Genomic DNA, 12,974 nt, shown 5'->3' with positions numbered 1-12,974 from the left:
AATCAAAGTACAAACAACCATTGTATTAAAAAGTGTAATTTTATACATGTGTTCAATCATAGTATATTGACACCAAAAGATTTATACCAAAACATAGAAGATTGGACTCAAAATAGCTCCATCTTCTCAAAAACTCGGGGGAGTACCTGTTACTGGTTCCCTGAGAATACAAGTAATTTGAAAAGAGAGTATCAACATAAAGTTGAGTGAGTGCATAAGTATTTATGTTTTGAAAGCATGTCTCTTGTTCTTTGAATATGTAAATCGTTCCCAGAAAATCATATATTTTCTGTTGTATATGAAAAGTAGTTTTAATCCCATAAAACCATTTTGTTTGTAAACCAATGTTCTGTATTTATATTCTTTTGTAAAACCTGTAAATGTGAGTGTGCCTGGCTCCACCAGCTATTATTGTAAACTATAATGTACTACTGTAAATTATATGTTTGTAAAACTGGTACTTTGAAAATGTACTCATGTTCTTAGTTAATTATACACTAAGCGTATTGTTAATATCTTTTTAATGGGTTATTATAACCATACTATGACTAGATGGCATGAAATAAACGCTTTGAAGGCGTTTAAACGGTTGATAACAATTGTCACTCATAGGCGTGTATGCCCTACTGTAGCTAGCAGCCCAAGTGCGGGGTTGTTAATCCCAATATAGATCTATACATACTTGTTTCGATCCTTTAATATATTATTCGTATAATATATTAATAAATCATAATTAAACCTTTCTCTCCTTAATTCATCTTACATATTGCTATGGTGAAGGCAACCCAAAAGGACCATGCTCATAATCGGGTCAAGTACATACCAAAATAGTTATGGACTTAGACACTAATCCAATAGTTTGTTGGTTAGACAAAGTCTTGAGACATTTGATCTACAAATGAATTGGCTTGAAACAGTTTCATTTGTTTGATTTAATTTAAGAAACATATAATGTCACACCCCCAAACCAGAATGGTGGAAACATTCGGGGGTGGATGACTTCATTTACAGTATCATAACAACGAGTATAATAGTGAAGAAAGCAAACACAATCATAATCAATATAATTGTAAGAGTTACATCATAGAGTAATTTTACATGTTTCAAAATCAATTACATCATGATAACAAAATAAGTTTTGAATTTAACGCCTTAGCGTCCTGTCCTCGAAAGCAGTTGATTACCTGTTTAGTGATTTCCTGAGAATACAAGTTGTTTGAAAAAGTGTCAACACAAAGGTTGGTGAGTTCGTAAGAGTTTTAATTGAGAAATAAACTGTTTTCCTTGTAAAAGCGGTAAAGGGATTCCAGAAAATCCAATATTTTCCTTGAAAAGTAAGTTGTAAGTTTCCGTGTTTTGAAATTGTGCATCCTAGAATTCCATAATCTCCAAGTGTATATAAGTTACATAAAATTAAAGTTAAATAAACCGTCGAATGTAATGGGTCTGCCTTAGGCCCACAACCAAACAAGGAATAGGAAATAAAACGGACCCACCAATTCTAAGTCGATCACGACTAAATTCTATATAACTCTGGCATATACACTTAGAAATTATTGTTGGAAACTAACGATTCTAGATAGAATGTAGTCTTAAAACCAAAGACCGAAACCCAATCCTAGTGTAGTGTATGAAATAGAAATAGTGGTTGTGAACATAAACTATACATATCATAGTTCATTGAATAGTGATAGTGGTAGTGAACATGAATTATGCATATTGTAGTTTATCAAATGTGATGGTGATGGTGAACATAAACTATACATATCATAGTTCATCAAATAGCGATTGTGGTAGTGAACATGAACTATGCATATTATAGCTTATCAAAAGTGGTGGTGATGGTGAAATCCATTCTTGTAATAAGTTTTTTAGTGTAGATGAAACATAAACTATACCCATTATAGTTTATCATATTGTTGTAATGTATATGCAACCTAATTATACCGATTACAATTAGCATACTTACTTGTGAGGGTGTAATAGACTTGACTATAGTTATTATAGCTTATCATAGTTATTCGTAGTGGTAATAATCCCTTTTGTATATGTAATACCTTTAGTAATGTGTTTATTATGTAAATGAATCATAAACTATACCTAATATAGTTTATCAAAATAAGGGTAGTGGTAGTATTCATAAACTATACTTAACATAGTTTATTCCAATGTTTGTATGTAATGGATGTACTTTGATTACAACAATTTATTATTCTCTATGTTCTATATATCAAAATCCATTCGTCAACTGATGCATGTCTATATACTAGGACAAAATGTCATTTATCACAATAATATATAATCACATAAAGATATACACCTTGCTCAACATGTTACAAGGTGAAATAAAATTGATAGTATTTTTCTGATGATAACATTTTCTATTATTGTTCTTAGAAAATTCATAGAAAATTCATAACAGGTCCAAATCAGAATCCGTAAATTCTGGTAGTTTGGAAAACCTGTCTAGTTTGTTCATAAATTTTCTCATGATTTTTAGTGATCTCCAACATGTGTGAAAACGTCCATAATCACAGACTGGTCCGGATTGGTTTTTGAAATGATAGACAGTTTTGTAAAAATCACCATAAATTATTGGAAGATCGCATGGAGATGTGCAAGTAGCCATTTTAAAGCTAAGAACTGGAAATACTTGCACCTAAAACAGTTTTGAAAACTAAAATGTTTAAGTTGATCAAAACAGTCTGTGAATGGAGCCCAACTTTTTTGATGAAAGCTGTTAGAAAATTTTTAATTGTGTTCTTGGTGTTTTAACTTGTATTCCCCCCTTAAAACTTAAGAAAGCATGAAAATATAAAGGTATGAACTCACCTTGTGTGACTTCAGTGGATGGATGTTGAGGAAAAGGAGTGCTCAACTCAAGAACACTTAGAAGATTGTCTTGAAGATTCGAGAATCTAACACCAATGTGATGGAATTTGCGTAAGCAATCTATGATTTTGAGTAGGAGGATGTGTAATAATCATAGGAAAGATGATGATACTTACCAAATGAAGGAGAAAATCCTGGAGTTTGCCTTGAAGTTCTCGAAATTGAGGGAGTAAGATGAGAGAGTTTGGAGTGTGATTTTTTATGGAAAATGAGAGAATGAATGAAGTGTGAGGAGAGAGGGTGGATGTTCCAGCTCCTAGGACATGGGAATGGAGGGAAAATGAGTGGGAAAGGACTATGAAGTGACTAGGGATGGTGGGGAGGACAATGGTTGGTCATGGAGTGGATATGGGGGTGGTTGCTTGTGTCAAACATTATGGAAGAGTCAACACTCCACCACAAAATCTTATTTAATGGATTTTATTCTTAAATAAGGATTTCCTTAAATATATGTTGAATTTATGAATATATGGGACCTTATATGTTAAAATATAAGTTTGGGCAAAAATCCCCTGTTGAAATAATTAAAAACGGGCTTAAAACGGAGTTGTGGGCGAAAACTGGGTGAAAAATGGGGAAATCCGAAGTCAGGAGGGTGATTCCGGTCTTAACAGCCTTAGGTCCAAAGTGGGGTTTAGCCGCTGAAGTGGATCTGAAGGGGAAGGGGTTGCGGTCCGAGGAGGTACCGCAGGTGGGTTCGACAGGAGGGTCCGGAGCGAAATTAGATGCGGTCCGGTGGCCTCGGCTCGGTGGCTGCGGCTGCTCAAGAGGGCTTCAGACTCAATTCATGTGGCCTCGGTTCCAGGAGGGTTTGGCCCCTATAGAGAGGCTTCGGCCCTAAGAAGCTAATTTCCAAGGGTTTTTTCCAAAATAGACCTTATATTTGCAGTTTTTTTCTATTTAAACCAAAAACTTTATTTATTTCCTAGAAAGACCACACCTTTTGATGTTCCTTGTTATTTATTATGCATAACCGGTTGACTAGTCAATAGTCGGTATCACGAACCGTATCCTTCCTACGTACCCTTTCTTTTCTTGCGTACCCTTTCTTTTCTTGTTTCATTCGTTCGCTTCAAGATACACAAGTCGATATGAAAATCTAGGGCTTTTTTCTGAAATCGCACAACAAGAAAGCCATAACATCCAATTCTTAGTTCCATAAATCGCACAAGAAGGCTATGGCATCCAGGAATCAATAAAGTAAGTTCTTTTCTCGGTCTCACGCTTTGTTCAGCCCGATTTTGTTTGACTTCTTAGCTTCTAATTGCTTAGATTCCCATGATTATAAATCAATTTAATTAAAAATCTAGATTTGTGCATACTAAAAAAAACTGATTTGTAAAGTGGGTTTCTTCTCCTCCATCTGCGAAGGAATTCCCCATCAACAACTATTTGGATTTTATTTTAACCAACGAATTCCACACTCCTTTCAATATTGTTTTGTTTCTTGCAAAACATGAAATACAATTTCTTGAAACAGATAGAACTACAGAATCAGGTTCCTGGCGCTAGAAACAAAGTTGATTCCACACTTCTTACAAATGAGTTATATTTATATTACCACTTACAATATAATTTGAATGTCAAAATCAAGTTCCTTACAATATAATTTGAATGTCAAATTCAGTTTTTTTGTATGCACAAATCTAATAAAAAGTCTTTTTTAGTATGCACATATTTGTAATGTGTTGAAAACTTTGTTATATGAAACTGAATTGATGTTTATTGATGTTAATTCAGGTTTATAAAACTGAATTGATATATGAATATAAACCTGAATTGATCATTCTTTGCTTGATTCACCAACTTGTTAGTCCTCGAAAATGTCATCTTCTTCAAGTATCAAGAGCATCAGAAGTAGAAGGATAGTAAGGAATGGTGAAGTTGAATTGTGCAAGTGTAATGAAGAAGTTCCTATGTTTACATCATGGACTGCAAAGAATCCTGGTAGAAGATTTTATGGAAGTCCAAATTACAAGGTAAAATGTTTGTAAACTTTTTTTTGGATGTCTAAATATAAACCTGAAGTTATACTATGTAATGATATGTAAATGTTGCTTCTTTTGCAGGATGAAAGTATGAATTGCAAGTATTTCATGTGGATTGATGATGAACTTACAATCCAAAGGTACAAGGATCTACTCTTCAATATGCACCATGATATGAAGGGTATGGAAGATGAGATCAAAGAATTAAAGTTAAAGTTGAAGAAAAAAGCGTGTTTGGAATGTGAAGAACGAAGAGTAAAGTATGTTAGGATCGTGGTATTCTTGGTAGTTGTCTTGACATTTGTCATCTTAAGGTTGTGTTACTTTTGATGAATTAAGGTTGTCTTGACATTGGTCATCTTAAGGCTGGTTATGTTTTGTATGAGAAAATAGTTGGTTATGTTTTGTATGAGAATATAAGTACTTTTCTATATATGTTATTTTCAGTTTCCAATTTTACCCTTTTAAGGTTTACATTCATTCATTATTAAATTTTGTAGTTTTTTTATATACAAAAAAAATGTTGTTTCAGAAAATGGTGTGGGGGGCTATTAAGTTAAAAATTGGTTTTTCCTAAAAGCGTAATTTTATTTAAAAAAAAAAAAACTGTTAATATAAGGGTTGTTAAGTTTAAAAAAAACTGTTAATATGGGGGCTATTATTGGGCCTTTATTATAAACTAATATGATATAATTTGATAGATATTTGAAAGTAGAATGTCCTAATAAGAAAAAGACAAAAATGAATGTAGAAAATAAACAAAGTACACAACATTTCATAAACAGTTTACAAAGGGAAATGTTAATCCAAAGTGGATCAGTTTCTAAATAACATGTGGGTGTGAACTTGGCCATCATTAACACTTACAAAAAGGCCAAATAATAAGTTGCAACAAAAAGACCAAAATGGTCATATTAATGGCACTATACAAAAATACCCCCACCCCCTCTACAAAAATACAATCACCTCTACTCTATTAGTCCAATGTCATTGGTTCTGCTAGTGTCGAACCAGGTGCAATAGTTTCAGGTACAAAAGTTACATCATCCATTTGTGTTTCTTCAATGCCTCGTGCTTCAAATGTGACATCATCCATTGTTGGTAGTTGCACAGTTTCTTGGGTAATAGTTTCTTGGGTAACATCATCCCTTGTACCCATTAGCTCCTCAATTTCTTGGGAAATGTATCCAAACTCCCTCAAATCAGCAACTACTTGTGAATATGCACTTAGAACTTTAGTTTTTTTTGTTTTCTTGGTCTTTCTGAAGTACCTTCAATCTTCTCCACACTTGGCCTTCCTATCTTCTTTTTTGGTTTGGGCTCAAGCTCCTTTGTAGGATTCTTACATGACTTTTTATTATGTCCAAACTCTTGACAATTGTTACACTTAACAGTTCTTTTCCTAGATCCACCGTCTCCTTTCTCTCTGGCATGTTGCTTCCTGTTCACAGTAGGCCTCCCAGGCATCCGCCTAGACATAGGTGGCAAAGGTTTTTCATAAGGAGTTGTTAGCCATAGGTTGCTACCATTCATAGGTTGTAAAAAGTAGCATAACTCTCCTTGAATCTTTCACTTGAAAACCAAGGACTGATGAAATCCTCTGGATTGTGCTGATTGTATTGCAGCTATTGCATGAACACAAGGAATCCCTGATAATTCCCATAGTCTACATGAGCAGTACCAAGACTGCAAATCTACACAGTAAGACTCATAGGTTAACCTTGCCTCAAATATCCCTCCACCACTTGGTATGACAGACCATGACCTACAAATACATTAAATGCACTTATTACAAGCTGTAATAGGCCTAAACATGTTTCCAAATACAAGCAATGTACTAACCTGTAGTGTTCACCAAATGTTTCTAATTTCTTAATGATTGCAGGGCAAATAGGAGCCTGTGACAACCCGATATTTAGAGGCAATGTAATGTAAAACTAGTCAAATTTAGGTCAAAATATAACTTTCCTAAAATCTTAATTGGGTTAAATAAAGTGGTAGGAATCGTATCAAGGTTTTCATACATATAAGGAACACTAAAATCCGAGTTATAACGAAGAAGTTATGACCAATCGAAGATTCTCGACAAAACCGACAACACCGACTAAACGAAAAATGCAAAGTTTCAATACAATAGTTTTTAGCCTTAAATATCTAAATGAAAGTTGTAGATAACATTAAACCGTAAACGTACGTAAAAAGAACGTCCAAATCTGACTTCGTCTGAGGAAGTTATGATTTTTCCAAGATCCGGATATAGCAGTAGACAGCTAAAAACTCGAAATAGAGCTCGAGAGACTTTTAACCAAAACAACCTAAATAAGAATCGAAGGTCTCAACAATAGTAGTGCAACGATGAAAAGTCTGACGAAAACAGACATCGGATGAAGAAGTTATGGATTTTTAACGGAATTCTCGTGTCCCGGACCGTTAAAAATAAATAATTAAAAATAAAGTCAAAACTAGCCAATGAAGTCTAAACAATAGTTGTAGATCATATTTTCAGCTACGCGTGCATATAAAGAACGTCAAAAACGGAGCTCGTATGCGAAAGTTACGGATTTTACAAGTTCGAGGCCCGAAATCCGAGGCTGTCAGGTTTGCCACGACGTGGCACAGTTTCGCCACGACCCGGAAAGTGACTGAGGGCGTCCAATCAATGGAAGAGGATAAGACTTGCTCCCCACGACGTGGCCAGCCTTAGCCACGACGTGGTACACCAGAAATACCCCTATAAATAGATTTCAAGGGCTCCGAGTTCCATTGCTCAGTTCCCTTCTTTCTCGCGCCGAAACTCTGCGTTTAAGCCCCCGAGACCCTCCCAAAGCCCTAGTTTTCACCTTCAAATCCCAAAGGAAGGTTTTGTGTTCCCAAGATTCCCGAGATTCCCGAGAATCCCGAGATTTTCCGACGTTTTCAACTCTTCCTGTCGAAGTTCTGCTCGATTCTTCTCTCGGCTACTTCAAATCAACCACTTCAATCAAGTGAGTTCATACCCCTATAAACTACACTTTCAAATGTTTATCAATGCTTTTATACACCTTTAAGGGGGGAATACAAATAAACACACGGTTATTATCGTGTGTAACATAAAGTTTCACTATATACTCTTTTTATCAAGTAAATCATATGTGATTCATAACTACTACATGAGAACTTTTGTATGCAATATATATTCACGATAACATCTTGTCTTTTGGAAATAAAACATGTTTACATATATATGCGAATCAAACCCTTTTATTTATACTTTAAGTATATGTGATCATTTACGTCACTTTAGATGTTATACTTTACATAACAAGTGAGCATTACACTAGGATTTACTATACGAACGAAACACACACTTTAAATAACTATAATAGGTATAGTTTACGAGAAAACCATGAACATTTACATACTAGAAACACTATATCAAAGAGATACTTTCACATACAAGAACAAATGGACATTTTTATACGTAAATCTGTTTTATACTAAGTTTTGTGAGACAGTTCACGTACTTTCGAGTATGCATTTTAAGTCCTGTATTATATACCATAATCCCTTGTAGGGGGAGCATGATACTTGTGTATAGATCTATACGGGATTGACAATCCCGCACCTGAGCTGTTAGCTACAGCTAGGCCGGCAAGCCTGGGGTGACAAACGTCATAACATTTCAACGCCTGAAGAACGTTGTTACAGGCAGTGTGGGTCATTAGTATGGTTATAAAACTCACATGGAGTATTAGAAACACATTGGTTTACGGGGTTATCAATTGCCTTAGTGATTTTATATTTACACAAATCTATTATTTAGGCATGAAAAACATCATTTTGTTATAGTTTTGGAGTTTTTAAACTACACACACACTTATGAACAGATATTGGATTTCTAAAGGTAAACATACAAAAGAGTCGAGTCTTGGTAGAAGACTACTTTTATACTAGTAGAAAATATGGGATTTTCTAGAAACTTTCAAACATGTACAAACCATTTTATTCAGTTTTATACAAATGTAGACAATTTCAAACGTTTTCTTCATACTTATACGAAAAATTACATTGATTAATTCCAAACGTTTTCTTCATACTTATACGAATAATTACATTGAGCAATTTCAAACATTTTCTTCATACTTATACGAAAAATTACATTGATTAATTCCAAACGTTTTCTTCATACTTATACGAACAATTACATTGATTAATTCCAAACGTTTTCTTCATACTTATACGAATAATTACATTGAACAATTTCAAACATTTTCTTCATACTTATACAAACGATGACATTAAATACTTATGAACTCACCAGCTTAAATGCTGACCTACACTTTCAAAATAACTTGTATTCTCAGGGCACTAGTAGACAGGTACGATGACCAGGTTTTGCGAAGACGGAGCAGTCAAGACTCGTCTTTTATTTTGATTACTTGTTGTATTGTCTTATTAATATGAAAGAACACACGTTTATTAAACTATTACTATTAATGCAATGGGCGATGTTGTTGCTTGTTTACTACTTTACATTGTTGTGATACATTCCATGACGTCCTCCGCCCCAGAATGTTTCCGCCGTTCCGGTTTTGGGGTGTGACAGAGCCTCCCACGTTTGCTGTAGGTTATACATAAAAGAAAATCTCTCCATGACACTTAAACGTATCATCTCCAACATTGTTAACAATGACCTCTTTCTAGCATCAACAACCATCGCATTGAAGCTTTCACTAACACCATTCTCAAAAGCCTCACATGCTCTATCTGTTAAAAAATAAACACACTTGTTTTTTCAGATTTATGTTTTTTAGATTTCAAATAAACATACCTGTTTTTCAGATTTTCAGATTGTTGTTTTCAGATTTCAGATTTTCAGATTTCATATTGCTGTTTTCAGATTTTCAGATTGCTGTTTTCAGATTTTTAGATTTATATTTTCAGATTTTCAGATTGCTATTTTCATATTTATATTTTCAGATTTTCAGATTTATATTATCAGATTTCTGATTTTCAGATTTCTGTTTTTCAGATTTTCTATTTTTCAGATTTCTGATTTCCAGATTTCTAATTTTCAGATTTTTGTTTTCAGAATTTTGTTTTCAGCTTTACTTAAATTACAACAACCTTATCCACTTTGATTTACAAATTCATCCACTTTGGTTGCATTGGAATTGCTCATTCCTTTGTTCAATCTAGCACATCAACAAGGGCAAAAATGTCCAAACCACAAATGTTAAGTGCAAACACCAAATGTTAAGTGCTATATTAAAGTATAAAGACAAATTTAAGTAAAAAGGAAAATGTAATACTTACCTTGACAAAAGTAAGCACGACTCCATGAGCTCGGGTTATGGGACATTAAGTATTCATATGCACCCACATTTATAGCCTTCAATCTCTCCATCACAGATATGAATTCAGGTTCGACAGTGCAACCAGCAGCAACCCAAAATAGATCTTTGTACTCTTCTCCTTTATATGACTTCTTAAAGTTTGCATATATATATGGCGAGCACATTGTCTATGCTCTGCATTTGGAAAGACCTCCTTTACTGCTTTAAGTAGCCCCTAAAAGAATAGCAATGTTATTTGACACCTTTTTTTATGAAAAAATGGACAAGAAAAACTTTGAAATTTATGACATAAGGGAAAAGAATAACAATATACCTTATGCTGGTCTGATATAACTGTAAGACCGCCACCTTCTTGTACTCCAACATCCTCACGAAGAAGCTCCATGAACCATTTCCAGTTTTGCTTGTTTTCAATGTCTACCACAGCCCAACATATAGGATATACTTGGTTATTGGCATCCCTTCCTATAGCTGTTAGGAGTTGACCCTTTACTTGCCCTTTCAAAAAGCATCCATCTAATCCTATCACTCTTCGACATCCAGCAATCCATCCTGTTTTCAATGCATGAAAGCATACATATAATCTATGGAAGTAATGTTTTCCATCAGGGTTAAGGTTTACACCCACTTGCATAGTACTACCAGGGTTGGATCTTTGTATTTCTGCAGCATAGTCCCAAATTCTAGCATAATGATCACTAGCCTTCCCTTCAATCATCACCATTGCCTTATGTTTAGCCCTGTTACATTTACTGATAGATAGAGTGATCTTGAATTTTGTCTTAATGAGTTCCCTCAATTCTTTAAGTTTAATATATGGGTTGAAAACAATCTCCTTCACAAGATGAGAAGCAATCCACTGAGGGGATACAAGGTGTCCAAAAGTAAACTTTCTTGAACATGAGTGCTTCTTTTTCATTGACTTTACTTGGATTATTCTTTCTGTGTTCATCCATGATGCATAAAAATGAAAATCACATTTTTTTTGTCACAATCTCTACCACATCTAGCTACTAACCTAGTACTTTCAAGTTTCTCAAACCTTAGGGGGTACCCATGGGCCACATCGTAGTTAATAAGACAATTTTTCAATTGAGAAATTTTTTGATATTTCTCTCCAACCTTTGGTTCCATGAGATTCCACTCTATGGTGGGATCATGGACATAATTGGAACCACAAATGTCATTCTCATCATCTTCTAGATGAACTAAATCATCTACATATTCATCTTTTTCACCAAAAATCTCAGATTCATCTTCAAAAAGTTTGGTAAGAAAAGGATCGTTAACAGATTAGAATGAAACAGCTATTACCTTTTCCCTTTCATAGTCCATGGGCATGTCTGATATGAGAATTTCATCTTCGGGATCCTCATAATCTGCGTATTTTTCTTGTGTTTCTTAGTTTTCTTCTTGGCATCGTTGTTAAATGTCATGACTTTCTTGTTGTGCGATTTCAGAAAAAGCCCTAGACTTTCATATCGACTTATGTATCTTGAAGTGAACGAATGAAACCTAGCAAGTGTAGAAGAAAAGAAAGGTACGCAAGAAAAGAAAGGGTACACAGGAAGGATACGTTCGTAATACCGACTATTGACTAGTCAACCGGTTATGCATAATAAATAATAAGGAACATCAAAAGGTGTGGTCTTTTTAGGAAATAAATAAAGTTTTTGGTTTAAATAGAAAAAAAACTGCAAATATAAGGTCTATTTTGGAAAGAACCCAATTTCCAATGTATCTTCCCGCTTCGAGTGGTTTTTCACCAAGTCAAGTGTCGGGATGCCCCAATTGATTAAAATAAATCAAAAGAGGTTTTGAGAGAGGTTTGGGATAGATTCCACATTCTTAGAGAGATTTGGGAGAGATTTGACATACTTGGAGAGATTTCACATATAGAGAGAGATTTGGGAGAGATTCCACATTCTTAGAGAGATTTGACATACTTGGAGAGATTTCACATATGGAGAGAGGTTTGGGAGAGATTCCACATTCTTAAAGATGATTTGGGAGAGATTTGACATACTTGGAGAGATTTGGGAGAGATTTCTAATATAGAGAGATAGAGTGAAAGAGATTGAGAGAGGCTTCTTTTGTGACCTTTTTGAGTGTCTGGCTTCGCAACACAAGGTCCGTAAACCCCGTTAAGTTGTGTTTTAGCGTCCCACACACTCCCAATGAGTGTGCAATAGTGTTTTATCGCTTTGGTTCATTGTTTAGCACTATCAAGGCTAAGGAAATTTTAACACACGCATTTTCCAAATTATGTTTTCTCATTAAAATAGCGAGTTGTTTAGTAATTACATAGCGTAAACCCTAGCATACAAGGGTTAACTGAGTTGACCGGTTTGACTTGTTGACTTTATTTGACTTTGACTTGACCGGAAATTAACGGTTGTCATATATAACAATATGAATTGTAACTGTTTTGATGTTTATTTCATAGAGACTTAATAAATATCATTTGTTGCTATCAATTTGTGTTATTCATTAATGTGTTTCACTTCTAAATGTTTTGAACCCACTTCCAAAATATTTACTTATGTTCAAAACTCCACAGTTGGTTGTACTCTTGGGAGTGAGTATTGTAATTTAAGATTGTTATGAGTGTTACTTTATTGGACCATACGAGATTGGACATTGTGATAACATTGCATAAGTAATTAAAATGAGGATTTTAAGCAAGGTTCTAAAAAGCTTTCCATGGCTCCAAGGCTTGCACCTGCCGCCAAACTTTACCAATGTAGAGAATTGTTTA

General features: G+C 34.5%; 1 protein-coding gene across 1 annotated transcript; it reads right to left on the bottom strand.

The window, feature by feature from the left end:
• Window positions 1–6,449: 6,449 nt before the first annotated feature.
• On the bottom strand, window positions 6,450–10,380 carry LOC145064258 (uncharacterized). Its single transcript, XM_079011740.1, has 4 exons — window positions 10,176–10,380; window positions 9,517–9,626; window positions 6,723–6,778; window positions 6,450–6,645 (listed from the first exon to the last, which is right to left on the bottom strand). Exons 1-4 carry the CDS (start codon window positions 10,378–10,380, stop codon window positions 6,450–6,452), a joined length of 567 nt encoding a protein of 188 aa, XP_078867866.1.
• Window positions 10,381–12,974: the final 2,594 nt, after the last annotated feature.

This window comes from Lactuca serriola, chromosome 7 (assembly GCF_051521515.1).
Source record: "Lactuca serriola cultivar US96UC23 chromosome 7, Lser_US96UC23_V15, whole genome shotgun sequence".
NCBI lineage: Eukaryota > Viridiplantae > Streptophyta > Magnoliopsida > Asterales > Asteraceae > Lactuca > Lactuca serriola.
Note: the sequence above shows the minus strand (reverse complement) of the source record. Positions and strands in the feature narration are given on the sequence as shown.